The sequence below is a fragment of the Delphinus delphis genome, chromosome 8 (assembly GCF_949987515.2).
Source record: "Delphinus delphis chromosome 8, mDelDel1.2, whole genome shotgun sequence".
NCBI lineage: Eukaryota > Metazoa > Chordata > Mammalia > Artiodactyla > Delphinidae > Delphinus > Delphinus delphis.
In genome coordinates, this window is record NC_082690.1 from 87145306 (window position 1) to 87172009 (window position 26704).

General features: G+C 47.0%; 1 protein-coding gene across 13 annotated transcripts in view; it reads left to right on the top strand.

The window, feature by feature from the left end:
- Nucleotides 1–8621: 8621 nt before the first annotated feature.
- CD44 (CD44 molecule (IN blood group)) overlaps nt 8622–26704 on the top strand; it is an 86053-nt gene continuing 67970 nt past the window's right edge. For all 13 annotated transcript variants that reach the window (XM_060018692.1, XM_060018698.1, XM_060018694.1 and 10 more), the window contains exon 1: nt 8622–8820. In XM_060018692.1, coding sequence (XP_059874675.1) covers nt 8754–8820 — 67 coding nt within the window. In that variant the 5' untranslated portion in view covers nt 8622–8753. The remainder of the gene's footprint in view (nt 8821–26704) is intronic.

A 26704-nucleotide genomic window follows, 5' to 3' on the forward strand; every position in this document is an offset into this window, starting at 1 on the left:
AAAAATTTAAGCCATTGACATTTTGGTGATGCTGTTACTGCAGTGTAACCCAGACTGTCCTAATAAACGTAATATTCCATCCTCATGAGAGATGGCAAATATTGATCATTAGCATAGCCATTGCCCCATCCTGGAGATGTGATAAATACTACCAACCCATCACTGAACCCTTACCCATTGATCGGTAAGACCTCAGGATCTTTCTCATCACAGTGACCTAAGCCATCACTACTGGTTAATTAAAGCTGGAAAATGAAGGAAAACGTACCAAAATCATCCTACTGCAATCAGCATAAAATCCAAATTTCCTACCATAGCCTGCCAGGTCACACAAGAGCTAGACCTTACCCTCCTTTACAATCTCATTTCCTCACCACTTATTTCTCACTCACTCCACTCCAGCCACATTGGCCTTTCTGTTCCTCAAACACACCGAGAATATTCTCATCTCAAACCTTTACACGTGCTGTGCCCACTTTTTTCTGAAAGATTTTCTCTCATATTTTTGCAAGTTTGGCTCAGATGTCACCTCTTCAGGCAGACCTTCCTGTTCACCTCATTGAACTTACCCTGCATCCTCGACTCACCTCCTCAATGATAAGAAAACACTAGTCTGTCTTTTTTCGCTGTTGCATTCCCATTACTGAGTGGTTCCTGGTCCATGGAGGTGCTTACTAAATATTTCTGGAAATAATAAAGGCAACTAACCTGCCAACCCCAATATAGGGCATAATCTTTTTGAGGAGAGAGAGCAGGTCCGGCTCATTTGGGCCTTTTCCTCTGTGCTGAGTCCATGTAATGTCTCCAGTACGGTACCCTTAAATTTCTGATTGATTGGTGTTAGAAGGCTTTTATTTCCCTTTGTATCATAGTAGATTCATATCTGTGCCTTTTTTCCTTCCACCTCACATACACTCACTCAAGATGTCTCCTCTTTTCTCTCTTCTCCCCCCCTCTCTCACCACATCCTCTCCCAGTGAAGTTCAGTTCAAGTATCTTTCTCACACACACACAAGGCCTTCCAAAACAGCAGTCTACTGTGGTGGAGAAGCGGCATCCAGCCCTAAAATGGGTTTGGGCCTGGCCTCACATCCATGCACAGTACCTATTCCCTTTTCTGTAGGAACTGACGCTAAGCCCCATCCAGACTGGGCTGGAGCCTCGAGCCTGTGTATTGGAGCTCAGAAGTTTTACCCTTTGGGTGTTTTGAAGAGAGGCAGCTGTTACCATTTGCCAGCTGAAAGGTTTGCCTTTGAAATAGACTGTGAGGCATGTTCAGGCAGAAAGGGGCTTTTTGGAGAAGGCCTGGGAAGACAGGACTCAGAAGACCTGCCACTCAGTTGGATTGCCATGCAACTGTAGGCAAATCATCAGAGATGTCTAGTGTCTATAACAGTGAGAAGAAATAATTGTTTTCTCTCGGGACAGTTGGATGATGAGCGGAGGGGTTGTAGGTGAGGCCAGGTAGTGAAAAGAGCATGGAACTTAGAATCAGAAACCCTGAGATTTAGAGTCATAAGTCCTGAATTGAAGACCCAGTAGGAGGCACATCCCAGCCATTTAAGCCCCTGTTTACTCTTTTGTAAAACAGACACATGCCCTCCCATATTCAAGTTTTTTGGTTGCAACAGAAACCAGCTAAAGCCAACACAAGCAGAAGAAAGGGGGTTTATGAAAGGACATCAGGGTGCATCACACAAGTCATGCACAAGAACACAGTCAGGCATCAAGAATGAACTAGAACGAGGAACCGAAAGTGTCAGAACTGAAGTTTTTCTGCCTTTCTCTCAGCTTTTGCCTTACTCTTCTTTCTTTTGTTTCTTCATCCACATGGAGGTACATGGCTACCCCACAGCTTCCAACTATGTGTTTTACAGGTTCAGCCATACTCCAATCCCAAGTTTCTAGAAGAAAGACACTGATTGGCCCAACTTGCATCAGGTGTCTGGCACCTGGTCCAGTCAGTCATGGGCATGGGAGGTAGGGATCACATAGTAAAATTATGGCTGCCATGGGAAACTGTGAGGATCTAGATGCAATATTGACAGAAAGAATTATAACTTGTGAGTTGGGCCAGCAAACCAAAAAGTGGCTTGTGTGGACTATGGTCACTGAATAAACCTTCAGGTGCTGTAAATAGAGAATGGTGTTTATTTCTAGGAAGGACATACAGCTATCTCACAATGATATTCTAAGGAATGAAGGCATAGTCCTATGCAAATCTAGAATTTTCTAGTAAGTAATCAAGACCTGAGTTTTAAAGTTGACTCATTCTTAAGCAATGAGGTCCTACTGTATAGCTCAGGGAGCTATATTCAATATCCTGGGATAAACCATAATGGAAAGAATATGAAAAAGAATATATGTATATGAATAACCGAGTCACTTTGCTGTACAGGAGTAATTAACACAACATTGTAAATCAACTGTACTTCAATATAATTAAAAACAAAAAAGTTGCCTCATTCTAAGAGACTAATTTTTCAGTGAGCTATGAGAATCAACACTCTCCACCTTTTACCTTAGGTACCTCTTCTCTACCTCCACAGGTCTAACAAAAGCTTCTGAAGGAGATCTTCCTTCTCAAAAGAAACTGACTGAGATAAAATCGAGTGAAAACTAATTAATTAAGACTCAAATGACTTAGTATTTTTGTTAGATCAAGATCAGAACGGGATCAAAATTTTCTATCTCTATATCTCTTAATGGCAAGAAAGATTTCCTTTAAGTAAAATGAAGATGCGACCTTGGACGAGTCATCTGACATTCCTGAGCCTCGGTTTCCTTATCTGTAAAATAGGAATGAACTTTTCATAAGGTTGTGGTGACAATTAAATGGCATTAGGTTTGGCGTGTACTAAGCACTGGTGGTTAGCTGCGGTGTCTATGATAATGGGGTTGGGGTGGTGGTGGTGGTGGTGGTGGTGGTGGTGGTGGTGATGGTAGTAATAATGATGGTGGTGGTGGTGGTGAAGTGATGCTGGTGATGGTAGTAATAATGGTGGTGGTGGTGGTGGTGATGGTGATGGTGATGGTAGTAATAATGATGGTGGTGGTGGTGGTGAAGTGATGGTGTGATGGTAGTAATAATGGTGGTGGTGGTGGTGGTGAAGTGATGGTGGTGATGGTAGTAATAATGGTGGTGGTGGTGGTGGTGGTGGTGGTGATGATAGTAATAATGATGGTGGTGGTGATGGTGGTGATGGTAATAATAATGGTGGTGGTGGTGGTGAAGTGATGGTGGTGATGGTAGTAATAATGGTGGTGGTGGTGGTGGTGAAGTGATGGTGGTGATGTAGTAATAATGGTGGTGGTGGTGGTGGTGGTGATGGTGATGATAGTAATCATGATGGTGGTGGTGGTGGTGGTGGTGATGGTGGTGATGGTAGTAATAATGGTGGTGGTGGTGGTGAAGTGATGGTGGTGATTGTAGTGATAATGGTGGTGGTGGTGGTGGTGGTGACAATGGTGGTGGTGGTGGTGAAGTGATGGTGGTGGGGTTGGTAGTGACAATGGTGGTGATGGTGGTGATGATTACTTATGATAGAATCAAGAATATTTAAATTTTGCTCAGCATCTAATAGTCACATAGTGAATTGATGAAGAGGCAAACAATTTTCAGACAACCCCAAGGATATCAGCCACCATTATATATCGATCATGGATATGACCAACACAAATCATACTTCAGTGTTCATTAACGCAGATCCCTTAAAGACTTCCAAGAGGTGCTTAACCAACAATTTGTATGACGTGGAGAGAAGATGAATAAATAAGAATTTTAGTTACTACATGTGCTTAAAAGAAATACAATTAAATTTCTTTTAAATAATTGTGCAAATGATACACTCTCACTTGTCTTCCTCCTAATTAGGTTACTACATACGGTCACACACCATTAATTCAAATCTCAACTTCAAAAATTCACATTTTTAAATTAGTTACTCTCCAGTTGTGGGATTTGGTCCTAAAGGCACACCATTTTAACTTCCAAAGGTCTGTGTAAAGCCCCTTTGGCAACTGACATGGACATACCTAGACTCCAGAGGTACCCTGTCCCTTTGGCATTTCCAGAATGCACCAACTACTTCAGTTGCCTTACTTTGAAAGCCTTAGTAATCCTAAAGGCTCAGCTTGGTAGTCACACTTGGTTAACTCGGGACCAATTAGTCATGCAACGTCATTTATTTATCGTGAAGATTGCTTCCCAAATGACCCGTTTACTTGGACTTCACTAATAATTATTTCACGAGAGCTTTTTCAGCACTGCTCACGTGCATGTGTGGAATCCACACTGTGAGGGTGACCTAAGAATGGACTTATTTTTGGGAGAAACATGAACGGAATGGCACTTTTTCTTTACTTTGCCAGCTTGCTCCTTCTCTGGGAGAGAAGAATTGGATGTTATCCCTTTAAAAGAGCCCGGTGAGCTGCTGTGTTTATAATCCTCAGATCCCATGATTTGGTCTCCCATCTCCCAGCTTTGCTCCACACACGCCTGCTGACATTGATTTAGATCTGACTTTTCTTTGCTCAAGAAGAACAAGACTTATTACTAGTCAGAAGACAGCAGATCCCAATATTTTAGGAGGAAAAATAAACAAAGTCTAGTCTGCCAGCAGGAACCATGCTCCGGCTCCCCTGGATCTTCTGAAAGTGGTCCCCCAGTTATGACACTGCTGCTTGCGTTTGTCTCGAAGGTGTTAAGATGTCTAAATGCTTCTACTTATTCGCTCCTGTGATTCCCAAAGTCACCCTATAAAGTGTGTTGGGAGGAAAAAGAATAACAGTCATTCATGCACTTATGTCGTGTTTATTTACTGAGAGCAGTGCAAACACTAGAGACGGGGCATTGCCAGGCACCCAGAACTGAGGATATACTAGGGCCCAAGGCAGACATGGCCCTGTCCTTAGGTAGCTTAGAGGCTGGTGGGTCATGGTCTCCCACCATGAGTCAGAGACCCCAGTAGAGAGTCTCGATGCCTGCTTTCACTTACTAATCATAACAGACTGTGAGAACGTTCTTATTAATCTCATTCTGTGGATGGGATAACCCAAACTCCCAGAGGTTAAGTGACCTGAGTAAAGTCACGGGCTGCTAAGTGGGAGAGTCAAGGTTCAGACTGGGGCTTCCTCATCCAAGGCTGCTGATTGAGTCCTGGATTCTTCCCAAACAGTGTAATCTCATGTCAACCCAGATCAATTCAAGCTCTCTTTTTCACTTTCCCACATCTCATAGTTAGGCTTAAAAAAGTGTCTGTTGCAATAGATATTGAGCATCTAAAATTAGTGATTTTGAGGATCTAACCTTTATAGAGGCTCAGAGAAGAGCACGGGAAAGTCTTTTTTTTTGGATTGGTCATTGCGACATTGTTTGTAATTGCATTCTAAATGTCCAAACGGAAGTAACTGAAGGATGGTATTATCCATACAGTGGAATACTATGAAACTATAAAATAACAATAATAAGGATGATCCTGAGACCAGTGGTGTGGGCAGAGTGGGAGAGGGGCGTCTGGAGTGGAAAGGAGACGGGGGTTAGCTCTGAGAGGTGATCCAGGAATTCCCAAAGGCTGACACTGACTCAGTAAGTCACCAGGTCAGTTTGAAATGAGTCATTTGTGGCATGGGGGCAAACAACCTCTGTCCCTCACTAAACTATCGGGAAGAAGGCAGGCAAAAGATTTCCCCTGGAAGAAGAATCCTAATTACAATACTGAGAATTTGCATGCCCCTCTACAGTTTGCAAAACACTTTCACACCCGTCTCTTCGTTTGCTGAATGTTTACTGCACAAGTGCAGAAAGGACCAGGGTTCAAGATGACCCAGTCTAGTGGTTTTTATACACAACTTTTGATTGAAGTAAAATCCTTCGTCAAAATGAAATCTCACACAGTAGTCTAGTGTATAACATTGATGCGAGTGGGACTTCTGTGGCTGGGATGGGGGAGGAACAACCCATGCCTAAGCCTTTGCTTTGACCTCTGTGTTTCTGAAGGGTCTCCAAAGAACTGCCTAGTTCCATGAAACAGAAAGACAAACATTGTTTCTAGTATTTCTAGTGAATATAAATACCCATCCCACATTTTCCCCCCTCCTCCAAAAAAAGAAAGCTGAAAGCCCTGGAAGTGACATGAGATGGCCAAGGCCATTCCTTGTCCAGTGTTCTTTCCATGGAACCCACTAGGGCTTGTTTCTTGGTGGTTAGAGCCTGAGGATCTGCTTGGAAGCCAGTGTGCCCCCAGTTGCTGCAGGAAAGCGTCCTCTTCATCACAGAGAGCAGCAGGGTCAACTCTGCTGCTACTGGTATCATTATCAACGTGCCTGGTCGTCAGCTGGGGCTCAGAGCATTGTCTTTGTTTCACACAGGCCACCCCACGAGAGAGTCGTGGGATGCCAGCCACTGAGCATGTGGGGAGTAGTGGGTCCAGTGATGTTTTAGCCTCCAACACTGTCCCTGAAAATGCACGAAGAGTAGCCTATAGTCAAGCAGCCTCTCCCCAACTCAAAAACTTACACTGAACTAGATAGTGTTTGTTATTGGCTAAATGTTTGTCTCCCCTGCAAGTTCCTATGTTGAAATCTTAACCCCCAGTGTGAGGGTATTAGGAGGTGGGGCCTTTGAGAGGTAATTAGGTCATGTGAATGGAGCTCTCATGAATGGGATTAGTGCCTTTATAAGAAGAGACACACAAGAGAGCTTGTCCTTCTCTCTCTCTCTCTCTCCCTCCATCCCCCTCTCTCCCTCTTGTGAGGAGAGGAGAAGACAGAGAAGATGACTATCTGCAAACCAGAAGAGTGTTCTCACCAGAACCAGACCATATTGTCACCCTGATCTTGGACTTCTCAGCCTCCAGAACTGTGAGAAATAAATTCCTGTGGTGTGAGCCACCCCGTATGTAGTATTTTGCTACAGCAGCTCGAACTAAAACAATGGCGACGGCTGCACAACTTTGTGACTGTATGAAATGCTACCTAATGGCTAAAATGTTAAATTTTGTGTTCGGTGTGTTTGAGCACAACAACAACAACAATAAACTTACATTGGCTCCCTATTTCTTAAGGATCAGACGTCCTAGTGTAATTTACAAACTGGGCCCTGCTTCCCCCCCGCCAGCCTCATGCCTTGCTGTCCCCCTTCAACCTTTTCAGCTGATCAAATGTTCCAACTGCTCTCCAAAGTCAAAAGGGGATTACTTTCCCTTGGAAACTCTGGCAAGGCTCCTTCAGGGTCTTGTCACAGTTACTGGTAACCATTATCATCTTCTGTGTGTCTCACCAGGCAAGAATTCCATTCAGATTTAGTTTCAGCCGTCCACATTAACAATAAATACCGTTTTTGCTTTTCAAATATTAAACCGCAATGTTATAGAGAGATATGAAATTATGATGCAAAGTATTGTTTTTCAAACTCAAAATGCCTCTGCTGAAGAATATGACAATCTCCTCCCTTTTTTGAGATTTGCCAAGTAGGATAGATGGGGGGGAAAAGTGGGTTAACGTTTGCATAGATAGGAGTATACATGGAAGCAAGAAAGAAGGGACAGATAAAAGGATATGTGGATGATAGACGGTTGAATGATGGATGAATACATGTATGAACAGATATGTAGGTGGATGGATGGAGAAGAGAATAGTGTATAGATGGATGTGGATTTACAAAGAGATGTGAAAAGCTTAAGAAAGATGGATGAGAAGTTGTATGGGAGGGGCGTTGGAAGAATATGTGGTTGGATGGATGGACAGATGAAAGGATGTGCGGTTGGATAAATGGATGGACAAGAGGCTGGATGGATGTGAGTGCATACTGGATGGACAGGAGGATGGATGGATGTGTGAGCCCTGGAGGGATGTAAGGTAAGATGGGCAGACAGATGAATGCGTGGATGGAAGGATGTCTGGGAGGATGAATGAGGGTGTGCGTGTGAAGGTGGAAAAATGGGTGGATGGATCCAGATGCCAGCCTGGGACTGGAAGATGACACATAGGTCAGTGGAGCCAAATATCAGCCCCATGGCTGGCTATCATTAGCTTTCTCCAAGCAGTCCTGATAAGAATCAAAAATTCGCCTGAGGTATGTGGACTTCCTTCTCTTTCAAGGGAAGAAGAATGAGCTCTTCCTCTCTCCCCCGGGAAGAATCGCAAGCTCCCCACCAAGGGCGGGGAAAAACCACTCTCCCACTGTCCCAGCTCCTCTCCCAGAATATCCAGCTGCCTGTGAAACCCAGAAAGAAGAGTTCCCCAGCCAGAGTCAAAGAGAAACCTAGCGGCGAGGAGAGGCCAGAGGCTGAACCCAACGGCGCGAGGTTTTAGGACTCAGTCATTCCCTCCTGCGTCCAGAGGCTGCGCTCCCAGACGCCGGGAGAGGAAAGCCGGTGCGCCCCGGGTGCACGGGGACCCCGCGGCCCTCCGGGCGCCCGCCCAGGCACCCCCCCGCTTTACCGGCTCCGAGGAGAACGGGGCGGGGGCGGAGGGAGCAGCGCCAAGGAGAGCTGGTATGTCTTTAAACTTCTGCCGGCTGCTTAGTCACAGCCCCCTCGCTTGGGTGTGTCCTTCCTCGCTCCCTCCCTCTTAGGTCACTCTCTCAGCCCTCGAATAAAAACTGCACCCAACTTCCGAGGCGCCCTCATTGCCAGCCGGACCCCAGCCTCCGACAGGTTCGGGCGCCCTGCTCGCCCCGTGCTCCGCTGCCCCTCGCCCAGCGCCCGGCCCCTCCGGCCCCACTCGCTTGCTTTCTCGGCCGTTCCGACGCCATGGACACGTTCTGGTGGCGCGCAGCTTGGGGACTCTGCCTCGTGCAGCTGAGTTTGGCGCAGATCGGTGAGTGCCCGCGGGGGCGGCGGGAGGGAGTGGCCCGAGTGGCCGGGACCCAGCCGGCAGCGGCGCGGGCTGAGTTGGCCCTGGGGGGCCGGAGTCAAATGGGCGGCGAGCGGCTGGGATTTGGTGGAGAGCGGGGCGAGGATTTGCGCTAAGCTCTTGGAGAGCCTGTCGGTGGGAAGCACCGTTTTGTTGAAAGGAAAAGAGAAAGAGCGAAGAAAAGTTTGCTGGGCAGGCTGCCGGCGCGCAGTCGTGGGTGAGGTCTTTGCAGCCGGAGGAGCACAGGGCAGAAAGTAACTGTATTCCTGGGTGCGCGCAGCCCATGTGTGGACTAACAGGCTCCTGTGTCCAAGGGCGCCTGAAGCCTGGCTGGGCAGTGGCCGGGCAGCGAAGAACTGGGCAGGGCAGGGACAGGGACTGGGGCAGAGGAGGGGCTGGGGCAGGGACAGGGCTGTTAGCGAGGTGACCGTAGAGGTGGGCACAGTTGCCATGCGTGAGAGCTGGTGGCAGTGAGCTTTCCAGAAAGGGGTCCTGACTTCCTGCGGCTCCCCCACTGCGCCTGGGTTCCAAAGCTCTTACAGTTGGCTCCGGTCACTAACGATCTTAATGCTTGTGGGAACTTGAACTAGCTCTGTGGTGAGGTTCTGGGTCACCACGAGGTGCCAGCCTGGGGCAAGGAGTGTGAGTAGGAGAGGCAATGACTGGGCCAGCTGCTCCATCCTTGCAGCCTCCTGCTTCTGCCAGTGAGTTAGGGGAAATCCAGACAGTAATGTGACTCCTATATTCCGCCTGTCAGCCTCAGAGCAGGAGGGGCCACCTGGGCTCCAGGGGGGGCATCAGGGATCCTGGAGCTGGGCTGCCAATATCCCATCCCAGCAGGGTCTGTGCCTTTCGGTGGCTGTGGATGGAGTGGCTGTGTGTGAGAGGTTCTGGTGAGGCTGAACTCCAAGCATTCCTTTGTCTATATATCTACAGATAATCACATGGCTGACTTGCTTATCACCGGCAAAATTAACTTTTCTTTTAAGAAGTACCAGCTGGGTCATTAAGACAGCTCAACCTATGGGTAATTCCATTCAACAAGTATTTATTAAACCCGGCTCTGGGGGTACCAAGAAAGTAAAAGACACAGTCCTACCTGGGTGCTTTAGACTGAGGATAAGTGGGGATCTAGGATTTAGATTCCTGAAACAGAAGAAGTAATAATTAATAATAATAATTAGTAGTAAGAGGAATGGCAGCAGTAGCCACCGTTTATTGTACAGTTAGGCTGTGCCAGGCACTGTGCGAAATTCTCTACATGCGTTCTCTCATTTTACCCTCACAAGGGCCCAGTGAGACGTGTTGTGTTGTTAGTCCTGTTTTATAGGACTCAGAGAGGTTAAGCGACTTGCTGGTGTTCACACAACCAAGAGGACTGGTGCTCGTGTGAACCAGGCCCCTTAGCCTGTTGCTTAGTCAGAATCCAGCAGGCTGTATGTATGGCATGGACAAACTCGGAAAGGATTTTTTGGAAGGAAGGGTCGGGTCGTGGTGGACCAGAGGCCTTAGAGGAGGCTTCCAAAGGGAACTGGAGCTCCGAGGAGTCCTTTAAAGGCAGAGAAGCGGGAAAGATTTCAGGGAGAGCCGTGAGCTTGGCCTCAGGGAAGACAGACCATGCTGGCGTCTCCATGGCCTCTAGGGAAGTTTATTTGTATGTTACTTCCCGTGACATCTTCTGCTTTGATTCTGAGGATTCTGACTCCCCACTCCTTCCATCCTTAGCCCTGATTCTTCTAAAGGGCCCCATCCCCCAATATTTGACACTGTCCTGACCCTTGAAGTTCTCCCCGAGACCAGTGGGCTCATTCCCGCCCTGCGTTTCCGTGGTCCCTTTGGGCAGCGTCACTTGGAGGAAGCACAGAAAAGTGCCAGTAGCCGTAACTGCCTGGACCCGGGCTTTCATGTGCTTGTAAAGCTGTTTGGAAGGAACTGAGACTTGGAAAGGTGATGTGACCTAACAGCGGGCTCGGGCTGGGCAGGAAGAGAGAGGAAGGACTGGGTAGAGGGCAGTGCGATGAGCCCTCCATACCTCTCTGCCTCCTTTTCTCTGTGGGTGAGAGGTCGCTGCTAGGGAATTGTGCCCCTGGTGTTTAGAAAGAGGGGTGCATCTGAGACTTCTGGGGCTTGTGGGTGGCCGGCACCCTTCTGATCCCTCTGAGCATTAAAGACCCCTCTTCCTGGGAGTTAGAGCTTTGGCTGTGTTTTCCCAGGTGAAGAAGAAAGGAAGCAAACCTCCAGCGCTGCTGAGGTCAGTTAGCATCAATGAATTCAGTTGTGCCCCCAAAACACAATGGACATCTTACTTCCTGCAAAGGCACAGTGCTAAGTAGGTGTGTCTGAGGCTAGCAGCCAGTAGGCAAAGTTTCCATTCTTTTTCCAAATTGCCCCACGCAGGAAAGGATGCTTGGCAGCGTGAAATCCTTAGTTCATGACAGATCTCCTTCCATTCATTCAAGAAATATTTTCTGACTCACTGTCATAGACCCAGAGATGGTGACTCCAAAGATCATTTAGAAAAACCCTTTCTTTTTCCCAAGGAGAAAACAGATCCCAAAAGGGCGAGAAAGGTGACTTCCCCTCTCTCAGACCAAGTGTTAGTGCAGGATGCTTTCCAAACCTCAGGTCTCTGAAACACCTTGATCCTCAAGGACTGTAACAGCTCCACCTCTATCCCTGCAGGGGGTGGGGAGCGTGTGGTCTACTGACGTAGCAACATTTGTTTCATGCCTGAAATACTGTCTTAAATACTCATTACAATTTTGCATTTTCCTCTACAATATACCCAGTTTAATATAAGAATAATGATATGTTTCTTATAATCAAGCAAAGTTGCTGCTTGGGGAAGAGTCTCTATACTGTCTGGGGTCTCCTGGAGTGTTGCTGGATCCCTCCCAGTTAGGAGCACCCCAGCTTTAAAAGCCTGACGCTCTGCTCCTCTGTGAAGTAGGGTCCTAAGTCCCCAGGAAATACCGTTTACTGAGCACTGACTCTGGGCTAGGCATTCAGCCAGGGGCTTTGAATAGGTTATCCTGTATAAGCCTCATGACAGCTCCATGTACATTTAGCGCTCTCTTCATTCCATTTTCTAAAGAAACTGAGGCTCAGGGAGTGGACGTGACTTCCTCAAGGACACACAGCTAGTGAGGGGTGGAGTTTTCTAACATCCCCCATGGTAGGCTCCCATGCCTGTGTTCCTTCGACATTACCTTGCCTCTGGAGGACTTTGGAAATTGTGTGAGGCCAGTGAACACCTGGTGTGAAGCCTGGTATGAGTGGCTTTCCTCTCCCGCTGGCAGGCCGAGGACTCTTAGCTGCCCTGCTCTGCCCTGTCTCTCCCCAGCCCTGGCCACAGCTGTCAAGAGATGCCAACCTAGTTATTTGTTTCTAGAATAATTCAATTCCCTTATCAGAGTCCAGCTGCCCTTCTAGACATGCTCTCACTTGCAGGCTTGGAAAAAAGGGAGAGGCTGTTCCTTGTCTAAGAGACAAGTCAGGGCAAGGCCTTTTGCCTGGAAATTAAGAAAGGGGCCCTGCAGAGGCCCTGACCCCGCAAGCATTCTGGGTACAATGACCCAGGAAGCCCCCTCATCCCATGCTCAATGGAAACCCTCAGCATTTAGCAGGTCATACGTGCCCAGTGAGGGAGAGTCTTGAGGACCCCGGTCATGGGCTGACACGGTTCTCTAGAAAACTCAGGGGTCTTGAATGGGAAGTCATTGTGGGGCTCTAGGTGAAACGTGGTCACTCAAGTGAGAGTTCAGTTTGGCCTTGGGTGTCAGACGGTTCCAGGCGTGGGTTCCCTGATGGAGAGGAGGTGGTGGGAGCAAAGCCAGCCTCCCCAGCCATCCATCCTGGCTGGGATGGGGGCTGAGATACCGGCTGCCGTTGTGTTTCCCCTGCACCTCCTTTTTAGCTGACTCTACCCAGAGCCTGAAAGGGAAGTGGGTCTTGTGAAAGAATGAACTGAAGCAGGTGGCACACGCCACCACACAAAGTGCAGTTCTCAAAGGGGATCTTTTCTGCCTCAGAGAGAAATTCTGGGGGTTTGCACAGCCAGCAGCTGACTCAAGTTCCTTTGTGTCCCCTCTTGCATGGGAAGCAAACAAGTGTTCTTTAGAATCACCAGGGGAGGCTGGTGCCTCCAACCTTAAATTGGAACCCCACTCTTCACTCCCTTAGCAAGCTGATATTTTTCTTCAAAAGGGCCCTCCTCCAAAGCTGGCCAGCAAGGGTTTGGGAAGTTTGTGGCTGCGGAGTCTGGCTTGGCATGGACGCAGTTGTTGGGCACTCCAGATTTTCCAGGAGTGTCAGGATTTCAAATATGCAAATACTCTACCAATTGAAACCTAGTGTACATTTTGACTAAATAGTTATATATTTTTCTACAAATAAGTACATGGCTTTGTGTGATTAGAAGTCAGAAACTTGCATGGATTTTTGCATAAATGAAAATCACATTTATACAACTCGTGAATCAGTCTAGTGTCCGATTAAATTGATATTTGGTTCAGAAAATGTGTACTTTTGGAGAGGAACATCTGTATTCCTCTGCTCTCCATTTTTTGATCACCCCAATATGTGAAGTACCGAGAAAAGCTACATATAGGGTTTTTGCTTGCTAGGTGTGGACACACACAAGGTGTGGGTGTGCCCGTAGGTATATATGCATCTGAACACATGTGTCTACACATGATGTGGGTATTGCTGATCCTTAAGCATTTATAATGTGTCCTCTGTGGGTCCCATGATGTGTGGGGTACTACAGGGGCATTAAGTGTGTGAGATGTGGGGCTTCTATGGTTCTTCTTGTGAACCATATGGTTCACAAGAACCTTATGGTTCTACACACGTAAGACAGCGCCATCAAGTGACAGCCTGGCCATTTTAGGTTGTAAAGCCAACAGCCTTGCCAAGTTGAAGCACAGCTGGGAGGGCTGGGGAATCAGTGATGGGTGGGGGCAGTGTGGACAAGAGAGGATTTGAATATCTGAAGAAGAGGGAGTGAGATAGGGGTGTGTATATTTCTGTTACCCTGCTATTAATTTACCTCCTCTCGAGTAAGTTCATTAACTGGACAATATATCCAACGCACGTTCACGCACTCACTGCCTATTTGGTGCACCCAGCGGATAGGTCCTGAGAGCTCATGGTCAGAAGGACACACTCCTCACTCCTGAGTAGTTCATGGTCTAGTGTAGGGTTACCTGGATAATGGCTGACTGTGCATCTCTGTGCTTCCACACACTAGATTCTGGTAGTGCAAACGTCCCCCTCGCCAACCCCGTGTGACAACCAATATTGCCTCCAGACATGGCCAAATGGGGGGGGTTGGTTAAAGTCGCCCCCCGGTTGAGAATTCCTGGTGTCACTGGATGGTGGCCAACTTCACCTCTGACAAGGAGGTATCTGGTTCCCATAGGTCCCCAGTTAATTAGCCTAAAAGCTGCACAGGCAAATCGAGATAAATAAGCGTATTTGGGGCCAACGGGCACTAATGACTTTCATGCTTCTCATTGGACGAAAACCCCAAACCAGACAGATCTTCTCTTATATCTCTTCTGCAGTGCTGTGTGGACCGCCTGACATCAGGGATCCAACCACATTCATTTCTGTGGTCCCGGATCCCAGTCCTGGCCCGTAATTGTTACCAGTAACTGTTGAACTGAAATGAATGTCTAGAATATAGAAATTACTACATCCATGCTCTATATGAAAGCATGCCTGACGGTCTACCTAAGATACAGATGCATCTGTCTGTATATGACAGCAGTGGTGATGGCCGCCTTCTCCAGGACAGGGCTGAGACGGGCGTTTGGCCGGCCAGCTGCCCACCGCAGGGCTCATGTTTGGTCTGCCCAAGGAGGGAGATCGCCCGTCTGTTTGTGGCTTTGGTGGCTGCTTGCTGTGTCTGGGGATGTCCGTCTAAGGACTGGATGACTGGTGAGAGCCAGGCAGGATGATGACACCAATCCCCAAATTGAAGCCTCGAAATAAAACACTCCCGTGCAGTGGCCCGCTTGGAGCTCTAATTATTTTAAAGATGCTGCTCTGAGGTTGGACTCTTTGCGTGAGAGGCCCACCCCCTCCCGTCCAACGCCACACCTGCTTCTGGAAGGTGGTGGCAGCTGGGAGAGCAGCAGAAGTACTTCCCAGAGGTCCTTGCCTTCTGTATGGGTCTCCTGCAGCAGCTACAGGTCTCCCGGGAAGCCTGACGTCTGCTGCGGAGGCAAACCGTGCCTCCTTTCCACGGAGCTTGCCACGTGGGAAGTCGCCCACAACCAGGGCAGGTCCTGCCTTCCCATGGGTCATCCACCCTGTGAAACGTAGGGGCAGGGAGTCAAAGACAGGACGAGGGGCTGGGTGTCATGGGGGCACAGAACCTGACGAAGCCAGATCTCCCTGAGTTTGGGGTGCACCACCTGCCTGGGTGTGTCCTGAGGCCAGTGTCCCTCCTAAGAACAAGTGTACACAGACAGGCCCCAGGTGGGTGGGGAAGGGCTGAGTCACCAAGGAGGTGATTTGCAAAACTCAGGCCCGAAAAATCTTTCTCGAGTCTTCAGCTTTTGAGAGTAAACATTAATTGCAAAACTCCAGGGAAAGAGAGAATTCGCGTAGACCAGTCATTTTGAGCCTTTGCTCTGGTGTCATGGCGAGTCTCCTTGAGCTGTGCCTGAAAGTTCATCTTCCTAACCCTCGACCTTTCTGGAGAGTTAGAGCTCTTGTGCCTTTTGTGGTTGTTTCTTTGCAGCTAGTTGTATGTATTTGAGATACCGTCACCGCTACTACTAATAATAGCAAACACAGAGTACTGACCACATGCCGACACCATCCTAAATTTTCCTCTATACTAACTTGTTTAATCCATGCACTAACCTTAGGAAGAAGTGTTATTATTATCCCTCTTGTACCAATGAGAAAAGTGAGGCATAGAGAATTTAAGTAACTTGCTCAAGGCCACAGAGCTGGTAAGCGATGGAGCTATGATTCAAACCCAGGTTGTCTAGCTGGGGTTCATGTTCTTGGTCACTGCATTGCTGTGCCTCCCTTCGTATATCAAGATGTCAGGGTGCCCCAGAAACCCGAACGATGATACCTGCTAGTACGCTGGTTGTCTTCATAAATCCCGTTTAGGAATCCGAGGTGGGCAGGATCTTAATGTCCACAGAGCTGGTTTTGCTCTCCCTTTATACACGTGATGTCAGAGGAGGGGGCTGGAATTGCAAACATGAAGGAGAAAGAAGTAATGGAAATGTCTTCGCATTCATGCTCTGAGCAGCTCATTCATTCCAATTCCTGGATACAAGTTCTGTTTTCTTCTATATGGGGTGGAGGCGGGGGGAGTTGGGGAGAGGCTCGGATTCAAAGGGATGGTGAATTGAGTTGTTTGTTCATGATCACTTCGGTACTTGTCACCTGATGGACGATGAGGTTGCTGATGTGTTGCTCCATCATCTAGGACTTTGGCTCATGACAGGATAAAGTTGGGAAAGGAGCCAATCAAACAGCAGCAAAAATGTTTGCCCTCAGCTCACGGGTCCGTGATGCCAGGACCTTCTCTCTACCAGCTAGAACTGGTGACAGAAAGGGGTCCTCTGAGAGCGAAGGCTGTCAGGAATCAGTCTATGCTCACCGTGGACACCAGGAATCGAGCAAAAGCTAGAAGTGTGCTGCCACCCTTCTTCCCAGCTCCAGTGCAAACCAGCGGTCTGGCTTCTGTTTGGCCCAGCAGGTGACCTTTGCGGGGGGGGGCACGGTGGGGGGGTAGCGTTGCCTCTGGGTGCCCTGTCTGAGAAACAATCCATCTCGGAAGGAAGGAGGCAAAGCCCCCTGGAAATGTCTGACTCAGTCTGCAGGAAGGGACCTGCGCCTTTGGCCTGGGGGCAGAAACTCATCACAGATCCCCATCTGTTCCAAGTTCAGTACATCTTTTTGCACTTGAGCGGGTCTGTAGTGCCTTCCAGAAGAAACCACATACCAGTAGTGGATCTAGGCAGCATCTTTTTCTACATCCTCTCTCAAAGAGAACCCACCAAGATATTAGAGTGAGGATGGTAAGACCTCTTCACAAGTGTTCACCATTATGGAAATTGAGATGCTAGGGAGAAATTAACAATTCCATGCAGCTCGGACCTGGTCTCCTGCCTCTGACCTAGAAGGTCATTTCTGCCCAGGCCCCCGGCTCCAGAAGTATTAAATGGCGTAAATACTATACACCAGTCACAAATATTGCCATTGTTGAATGTGTCCAGTCCACGAAGCAGATTCCAGCAGAGCCGAGTACCATCTTACAGTCTGCAGGAGACCAGTTGACGTCACTGAGTCAGCCCCGCAGCCACCAATGAGTTTCAGGACCACACTTCCCTGCAAGGGGTGGACAGGGGTTCAGGTACCCACCAGCGTGTTGGTCACATAGACGCAAATCAGAGTTTGGAGAGAGAAGTAATACTGCTGTAGAAATCTCCTGCCCAGAAGTTCGTCTTTGCAGTGGATCCTCTGTGATGGCACTAGTTATCTTCCCAAGGTCAACCTTAGAGGTCAGGTACATCCCTCTAGACTTCCCAAAGTGACTTGTACCTTCTCCTGTTGTCTACTAACTGTTTCTCCCTGATAATTCATAAAAACCCCGCAAGCATATTTCCATCTAAAAAGAAGTTCAAGGGATGCCTCTGAGCTGTATTATGATGCTCTGTTCTCTTTCACAGGTGATCCTAGAAGCTTCTTAGGGGAAAGCTTATGCATTATGTGCATTTATGTACATTTTGTACAATTTTGTATTGATGTGGTCCCCAGCTGTCAGTTCCTCAATTACAGTAGACGTTCAATAAATATTGGATGGCTGACTGAATGAGTGAAGTTTCTAGATTTGGCTAGCAAAGCCATCTTTACCATTTCCCTTCTGTGATTTTTTATAGGTTCCGGCTAATTTTTTTTCATCCTTTTTTATCTTTCTGATCTATAGAAATCTTTTTATTATTTTTTTCCTAGTGGCTCATGTACTCACATCTTGAAATCACTTTTCTCCGCATGCTCTCTAATTTGAGTGTATCCTTCTTCGAGTTTGACATGTCAGGCAAGGCAGAGGAAGTTTAGAGCTCACTGGGTTTTGTCCAGTAAACCAGGGATCTTGATTTTTTTTTTTTTTTTTTTGCGGTACGCGGGCCTCTCACTGTTGTGGCCTCTCCCGTTGCGGAGCACAGGCTCCGGACGCACAGGCTCAGTGGCCATGGCTCACGGGCCCAGCTGCTCTGCGACATGTGGGATCTTCCTGGACCGAGGCACGAACCCATGTCCCCTGCATCAGCAGGCGGACTCTCAACCACTGCGCCACCAGGGAAGCCCGAGGGATCTTGATTTCTTAGAAGTCTGTCTGCCTCTCAGCCCCAGCACTGCCCTCCAAATCCGGCCTCATGTAGAAAGAACCCCAAGCTTCAAAATCATGTTCTCAAGAACACTCAGAGAAAAGCATTTGGCTTTTCCGTCACTAAGTTAAAAGGGAAAAATGGGAGGAGTTCTTTCTTTCAATGGTTTAAAGACCTTCCATACCAAACCAGCTATTTTGTATGGTGGTATGGGAGTTAGGAGGTTGGCTTTGGAGGAGGGCCATGTGGAAGGAAGAAGGGCTGTAAAACAGGTTGATTCTCCTCCCCGCCCCTGAAGAGCAGCGTGAGCTCCAGCACTGCACACATTAAGTATCTATAACAATGTTTAGCTCGTAGTGTTTAGAGCTAAGTGTCTAGTACACCGAAGGTGCCTCAAGAATAGAAATGACTATGATATTTTAGTTCCTCTCTGTTACTGATTCACTGTGTGATGCCAAACCAATCATTTTGCTTCCTATTTGCCTCCAGTTTTCCATGTGTGAGATGAGACAGCAGGATTCTAGTTGATCTGTGCAGTCCTTTCCAGGCCTTGTGTTCTATAAACCCACCGTTCTGTGGGCCCACAAACACTTAAGCCTCATAAGACTTAATGGAAAGAATAACACAACTATAATGCAGTCCCCCGCAGTGCCCCCAGCACACAAAAGCGATGCCTGGTTTGTATTAAATGTCAGAAGTGAATTATTAATCCACACCAGAAACAACAAGCATACGGACCCAGTTACACTCTAAACTCCAATGGGCAAGAAGGACTCCTAGGCCAAGGTGCTTTGCTCAGAGGACCTCCCCGAATCCTCCCGACCACCTGCGGGTGAGCAGATGAAGTTTAAGCCAGAGAAGTTAGCAACAGGCGTCAGTCACACAGCTAAAACTGCAGGAAGTTAGCCCTGGGATTAGCCACAGGATCTGGATGCAATATTCTTTGAAAAAACATTGCTTCAAGAGGTCAGAGCAGTAAACCCCTGAAGAAGAGAAAAGACTGTGTCCCTCACTCTCAAAGCTCCATGAACACATTGGATTTCTCAGCTTCCCTCAAGGGAACCCTGCAACATGTTGGTGCAAAATGAACCCTAATATTCAGCCAAAGCAGTGCTTAGAGGGCAAGCTCTAGTATCCTAGGGAAAGTAACTAGGACAGCCATGGGAATCTGAAAAAAAAAAAAAAGGCAAACAAAAGCAAACAAACATCTAGATACCAAGGCACAGGGCAAGGCAGACCTTTGAGATGGTGAGTTGCTTCTTCTACAGAGAAACTTCCAGACTCCTACTAAGATATTTCTTTCTTTTTCATGAGACCAGAGAAACTCTTCCTGCTCAGTGGGGAAAAAAAAAGAAAAGAAAGAAAAGAAAAAGGAAGTTATGAAGACTGTGTTACTTAGGAGTTTGTCAGAGTGGTGGGTCTGAGACTAAATGCCCTCTTGGGGTCTGACCTTCTATCAGTCACTGAAAATCCTTGTGAGATCATGGTCCATCCTGGGTATGCCCATATCCATCTGGAATCCACTAACCAGAAGTTGAAATACAACACCAGGCTGGGTTTAGTTCTCCTGTAGTAGGCAGTGCCCTCGGTGATTACTGGGTACCATTCAGTCATCTGTATCTCCAGCCAGTCCCCCAGACACTGCATTCTAGGAGAAGTGAGAACCACATGTGGCCAGCAGAGGCTCAACATTTCTCTGTCTTAGTCACAGGATGACTGTGGGCAAGGTTCTTCCTTTATTGGTTGCCTCTGTTTCCCCAGTTGTAAAATGGGAATACACTCACCCATCATTGCACTAAAAACTATCATGTGATTGGAAAGAATCCTTTGTGGAAAGAAGTGAGGGATGTAGAAGATCTAGTTTCTGTCCTCAGAGAGTTTACCGTTTGGTGAAAGAAAAAGTAAACAAGTGAAGTAATTAATTATACAAGAAAGCAGACCTCTCTGAGCGGCAGTTGTATAGGATGGCTTCATGGAAGGAGTAAAGTTTGAGGATGAACTGAGCGTGGGAAAGAAGATGGACAGAGAGAAGAGAGCAACCCAGAGAAGGGTAAAGGATCAGCTGAAAGTTTAAAGTCAGAGAAATAAGTACGGCTTGATCGGGGTCAGGAGGGGGCTCCGTCTACCTAAATAAGAGATGCCATGTTGAAGAGCAGTGAGGGGTGAGGTTGGACAGATTCCAGGTGATCATGTAACAGTGGCAACATCTATGAGATCTAGTTATGCTGCCCCAGAGACTTAGAAGTTCTCATGATACCCTCTTTAGACTGTGCTAGACAGAGTTCAGAAGAAAGGCCAGCTCCAACACTGGTTGAGATAAAACTTTGGCAACTTTTGGCAATTTAAGAGAATCCCAAACACACTGTATGGCAGGGCAGCAATAACAAACAGATTTCAGCTCCTGTACCATTTCCCATTGATTGCTAGAAGCTGCCTGCGGGGCTGTGCTAAGAAGCCAAACCTTGGCTCAGCCACAGAGAGTGCTGTGATCCATTAGTGATGTCTGCCATGGGCACAATATGGAGGATTTGACCCCCTTGTATCACATGGACATCCCCACAGTAGAGCAGTAGGCTTTTCTAGTCTACATTTATGATAGTTGTGTGTAACTCTGGGAGTTGAATCTAGTCAGCTAGCCATACCATAAACTCCACCTCCTTCCAGAACAGTATAAATGCAGTCTCTCACCCAGAGGAGTTTGGTCCCTTGAGCCTTCTCTTATGATTAATTCACACTCTGTTTTACCATTACCCCAAGATGCTGGGAGCAAGGAATTTCCTGTCTTTGAATCAGGGCCAGACTTCCTGGCAAAGAGCTCCTTCACGCATCAGCTTCTCCATCTGCAAACTGAGACGACAAAAATGATTCCTCAGCCATGGGGGTGATAGGTGGCATAACTAGCTCATATGAGTTAAAGCCTTTGAAGATGAAAAGATCGTATATGCACGTTAATTACAACTTTTATCAGCCCTGGAGCCTCTGCATTCTCAGCTGCCACTGGGGCTCTTCTGTGCTTCCCAAATGCAAACAGTAGCAGCATTCCACAGGCTGGCCTTCCTGGGTCCTGCTGGTAGAATCCAAGTCAAGAAGGCTGGATTCTAAACTCAGGCTGGTCAACCCACTCTGGGCTTCTCGAGTTTCCCACTGTTCATCCCCAAGGGAAAAAGCAAGCTCACTACCTGGGCAGGTAAGATAAGGTAGAATCAAGGTATAAACAAAAGGCTCCATCAGGAGTCTACTAGAAAGAGCCCCTGGGTGAGATTAGGACACTCTGCTCTAATTCCCACTGTGTCAAAGCCTAATTGTGTGACCTTGGGCTACTGGCTTTATCTGTCTAATGCTTCAATACAGTGTGCGACCCACCCAGGGATAATCATCTGTCTGCTTCCCCTAGACCTCTCCACCTTTGCCTGCTGGTGTGAAAGTGTTTTGTACTGGTAGGCAGAAGCACGTGATGTAGAACTACAAGGTTCTATTATTACCTGAAGTCACTTTCACCTTTATCTCTGTCTCCTGTTGCTAGTTGACCCCAGTCATTGAAACTGTATTCTTCAGAATGCACACCCATCTCCTGCGAGCTGCCATCCCCTCCTGGGCAGTGCTTATCTAGGGGGCCCTGCAATGTGCTCAGGTTCTTGGTCCTGCCGTTTCCAGAGACAGGCGGAGGCAGCCAGCCTGCAGGGGACTAGGGTACCCTGCCAAGTTGAGTCACAGTCCCCTTACTGGGGTAACTCAATAAGAGTGCTGGAGGCAGGGGCAGGAGGGCTTTCAGATGCTTTGCTAGGGCTTAGGTGCAAGACTGAGCTGGGTCGAGGTATGCATCCAAAGAGGGAAAAAAGGAGAAAGGGAGAAAGGGCCCTAAGTGAGAAGTTTTCATGAGCTGGTGACACAAAGCCCATGATGATGGCATGTCAGGATGGGAGAAAGTCCTAGAAATTGTATAGCCCGCTAGTTTTATTGGACAAACAAGGGAAGGATGTCTCAAAGACTGCACGTGACTTGCCCAAGGTCATACAACCAGTTCGAGTCAAAACTCTGGTTTCTGAACCTCAATCCAGTACTCTTTCCATTTCATACTTTCAGATGATAGAGGAAAGGGCACTAAACAGGAGGACAGTGGCTGACCAGGGCAAGAAGACTTGGAGTGACAGAGAGGAAGATACAATGGTCCTGGGTTTTGGGGACCCAATGGGAAACAGTGTAGGTGTTTACACTCTGCTGGGGTCTTCATTGTACCTGGATCCGGTTTCCTGTGTAGTATCTTGTACATCCATATTTGGTGTTCGTTTTGATCCTTTTTGACTCAATGAGCCTTTGGAAACCAGAAGGCCCTGCATAACCTGGCATTGCTCTTGCCCAGCCTCTCTGATCAATCATTGGTTCCCAAATGATCCATGTGTTCACTTAACACATATTTATGGAATACCAGTATGTGCCAGGCACTCTGCCAGGGGCTGGGGATACAACTTTAAATGAGAGGCACAGCTTCTGCTCTGATGGAACTTACCAGCTATCTGGGAAGACACAGTAAACAACTAATTATGCCCTTATTTAATTATACTTGTGATCAGAGCTAGGAAGGAGAAGCCGGAGCTCGTGAGAGCTGGTAACAGGGAGTCCTCAGCTGATCTAGAGCATCAGGGAAGACTTCTCAAGACTTCTCAGTGGATAGCAGTGACTATGTTTCCAGGATCCCCACGGTTCCTTGGGAGGCCTACCTGTTGGACTTCTCAACCCCACCAGCTCTCAGAACCGGGGGACAGTTTGGTGGGTGGGGTCAAAGCTCCTCATAGCAGCTCTAGCCAAGGCAGCTCCTAGTCTAGCTGCCTCTCACGTGGGTCATCTGAGTAAGAGAGCCAGAAAAGCAAGTTTTATTCCTCAAGATTCTGAAAGCAGCCAGTTTATCCTACCTGCCCTGCAAAAGACAGTGGTGGGAAGAGAACCATGGGAAGCTCCAAGCTGACTCAAGCTTTTAGAAGCACATGTTGGGGGAGAAAAGGAACCCAAACTCTGGGAAACCAAAAGTGTCATTTTTCCATGGGAGAAATATTCATAATTTACTTAGGAATCTTGAGCGTTAAGCCTCGGTTTAGGGTCAAATTTATTGGCCCATTTTATTGGAAGTTTCTTGGTCTTGTTTTAAGCACTTTGGTGGCTAGAGCTCGGGCTCAGGGTCTATTGATGTGTAGGAAGTGGGGGGTTTATAGGATGACTTCCAGCAGCCATACAGGTGCATCTCCTGGGTCCAGGCAGGAGGATCAGGCAAGAGCCCTGGGATTCAGATGTCCAACCATCTGACTACAGGGGCCTCACTCTTTTATTTCCTTTGTTGGTGGCTAACTACTTGGAGGTGACCGGAGTGGACTCTATCAGGAGAGTGAGATAGATGTGGTGAGAAAAAAACAAAAACAAAAACACAAAACATCACTTATTTATCAATTGGTAGAATATAGGCACCGGCAATCCAAGTGGTCAGTTATAAACAACTGTGTCTTATAAACAAGAACAGGTTCAAGTTTATCCCCCCCACCCCAACCAGTGATGATGATAATGTCCTTTCCCTTTTATTCAGATGTGCTTTCTTGGGTTGGAGAGATAAGGGTGGAGTTAGAGCTATCATGATTGAACATAAGCCACACCCCATCTATGCATCAAACCATGATGTGTAGCCCCCCATGTAATTGTTATCTGTCACATATTTCTTGGTATACCCACATCAGTTCATGTCAGCTGGGTATCTCTGTAAGTAGAGAATAATCAACCCTCAAAAACATTATCTCCCATAACAAGAAGTATGGAAGTAGGATGATTCCAGAAGCTCAATGTTGTTATCAAAGACCCGGTTTTCTTCCAGCTTCCCACTCTGCCCCTCACAGTGTCTTTCTTTAGTTTAGCCTCCTTCATGGTCCCAAATTGACTCCTACAGTTCCAGGCATCCAATGGAAAAACAAAATCATTATCCAGCACCAGAAGGATGCTTATTCATAAACATCTCTTCTAGAGAAATGGAGGAATGGCTTTTCTAGAAGTTCTTAATTGACTTCTCTTTGGAAGAATGGGGTCCCATTGCCTGGAATGCCCACACTGAACCAATCGCTGGCAAGGAGAACTCTGACTGCAGTGCTTGGACTTAGACCAGTCATGATCTACCCAATTGAGCTAGGAGTTGGGGCCTCGCCTCCCCTGAAGCACAAGTTTGAGATTTGGAACAAAATCGGGTTGCAATTAGAAGAATTTTATTGCATTGGTAACGATGTCTGTTATAACGAGTAAGGCCCTAAAGGGAGTCTATGCAACTGGTAGAGTTGTGGTTTGAGATTCTATGTAGGCAAAAGAAAAAAGGCAAAGCTAAGTTCTTGTGTTTCTAAGCCACACCCTCAACCTTATCCTAAGAAGACATGCCTCACAGACGAAGTTCACATGGGGGACACACTACAGTTTGAGACTTAGATGATCTGGGTTTATACTCAGTCACAATAGCTATAACTTTATCCTTTTCTCTCTCCAAAAAAAGAGTATCAGGGAATAACCTTAAATCTGTTATAATTTATAAGAAACAGTCCATCTTTGCACACTTGAGCACTTTATTATTAGGAACTCATTATTGCAACCCATCTCAGCACTGCTGGAGCTCCATTATGCCTGAGGACCACTAGTCTGTAGTGATCCATTTAAAAAGAATTACTGTGACCTTGGAAGAGCATCTCTTCCTGTAAATTATGAGTTGATGACCCCCAAAGGAGAGAGCCTGCTTCCCTTTTCAAAAACTACACTCCTGGAGTGTTTTAATGTGTGTGAAGTGTTTTCAGCTCCATTATCTAATCCAGCCCTCATATTAACCTCGTGGCTAGCATTATTACACTCCTGTAGAGGAGGGAAGTTTAATGACTTTCCCAGGGTCATAGAGCTAATTAGTACAGATTCAGGATTTGAACCCTAGCTGTCCACCCACAGAGTTGATGTCCACGTCACCACACTATGTTGGCTCCCAATGGATCTGACTTGCTTTCAGGGAGTCTAGAATTGACTATTGAATTTTATATTAATAATTGCTCTTTCATAAGCAGGAAAACTCTTTCCTAATAGTTTCTATGAATCCAGAGTTCAAGGGCCCAACATCTCAACATTTAATAAGCCCAAAGGTGGACAGGTGGGTTTTCTGGGCCAGTGCCCTGCGTCCATATGCAGTTAGCTCATGAATCTAACAGCACCGAGGGAAACTCAGGATTTAAATTTTTTTTTCCATTCCTTTTTATCACTTAAATATCATTAAAGGATTTATAATGACTGAATCCAGGGAAGAGAAAGCCACGGGATGTTTAATGTGGACCTCAAGAATGTGATTTTTTCTTACATGGGAAGGGGGCCTCTCCTTCTCAAAATCTAATGATGAAAGAGCTTGAGGAAATGGATTCTATCAAACTGAAATGATTTATGCTTTATTTTGAGGGTGAATTTCCTGACTGTGAGGCCCGCTGAGCCTGGTCTGCTAGTTCCCAGTCCATCCTTCAGTTCTCAGTTCTCTGAGGCATCTCTTGGGTACAGCAAAGGCCTTGGGGAGGAAAAGCTTCCCTTTAGACCAAGTGCTCAGCACCTTGCACTTCTGTTACAACGTTTACTGTGCTGTGTTGTTGACTTGTTGAGTGTCTGTCTTCTCCTCTGGACCATAATCTCCTTTGGCACAGTGACCTTGCCGACCTTTTTCAATGCCCTGGTCCCAGTGCCTAGCACAGTGCCCATGGGGGCACTGAATGAAACCTTGTTGAATGAATAAACTTGGGATTGGTCTTTTCTTTTCTGAAGGCCGGTGTCCACTTGAATGTTTGGTTGGATTTGTGGGATTGTGGCTTACCATGGTGGATTCAGGCCGTGATGTCCAAATTCAATTAAAAAAAACAACTTTATGTGTGTATGTATCCATGTATCTTTCATCTATCTATCTATCTATCTATCTATCTATCTATCTATCTATCTATATCTGTCTATTGGAAAAAGAGGCAGGTGCTTAAAAAGCAAATGAGGGTCAGCAAGCAGACCACATCTTTTCTCCTCCCTTTATGGCCATGCACCACCCCAATTTCCATTCCTCTTCCTTGGTTGGCGTCACCTAAGAGTCTCTTCCATGGTTTCCTGCAAAGGTACCACACAGAGGCTGAATATGTGCAATATTTCATGGATGTGAAAGACAAGGAGGAAACATGTTCTGCTGAGGGCTAGAAGAGATGGGGCAAGGTTTGGGAAGGCAAGACTTGGATATTCTAGACTCTTCTTCCTGGGGGCAGAGGGAGGGGCTCCCTGTGGCTCGCTTCTGGAACATGTTTGGGGCAGCTCTCTTTCCTTTCAAATAAGTATCATCAGGTAATCTCCAGCCTTCCTTAAGGACTGTTTCTCAGGGTAGAGGAAAGGTACCCTATTATCCCTTTGAGCTTCCTGTTCTTTGTATTGTTTGGAAGGCTAGAGTCAGCAGCTACTTCTGTATTCTGCAT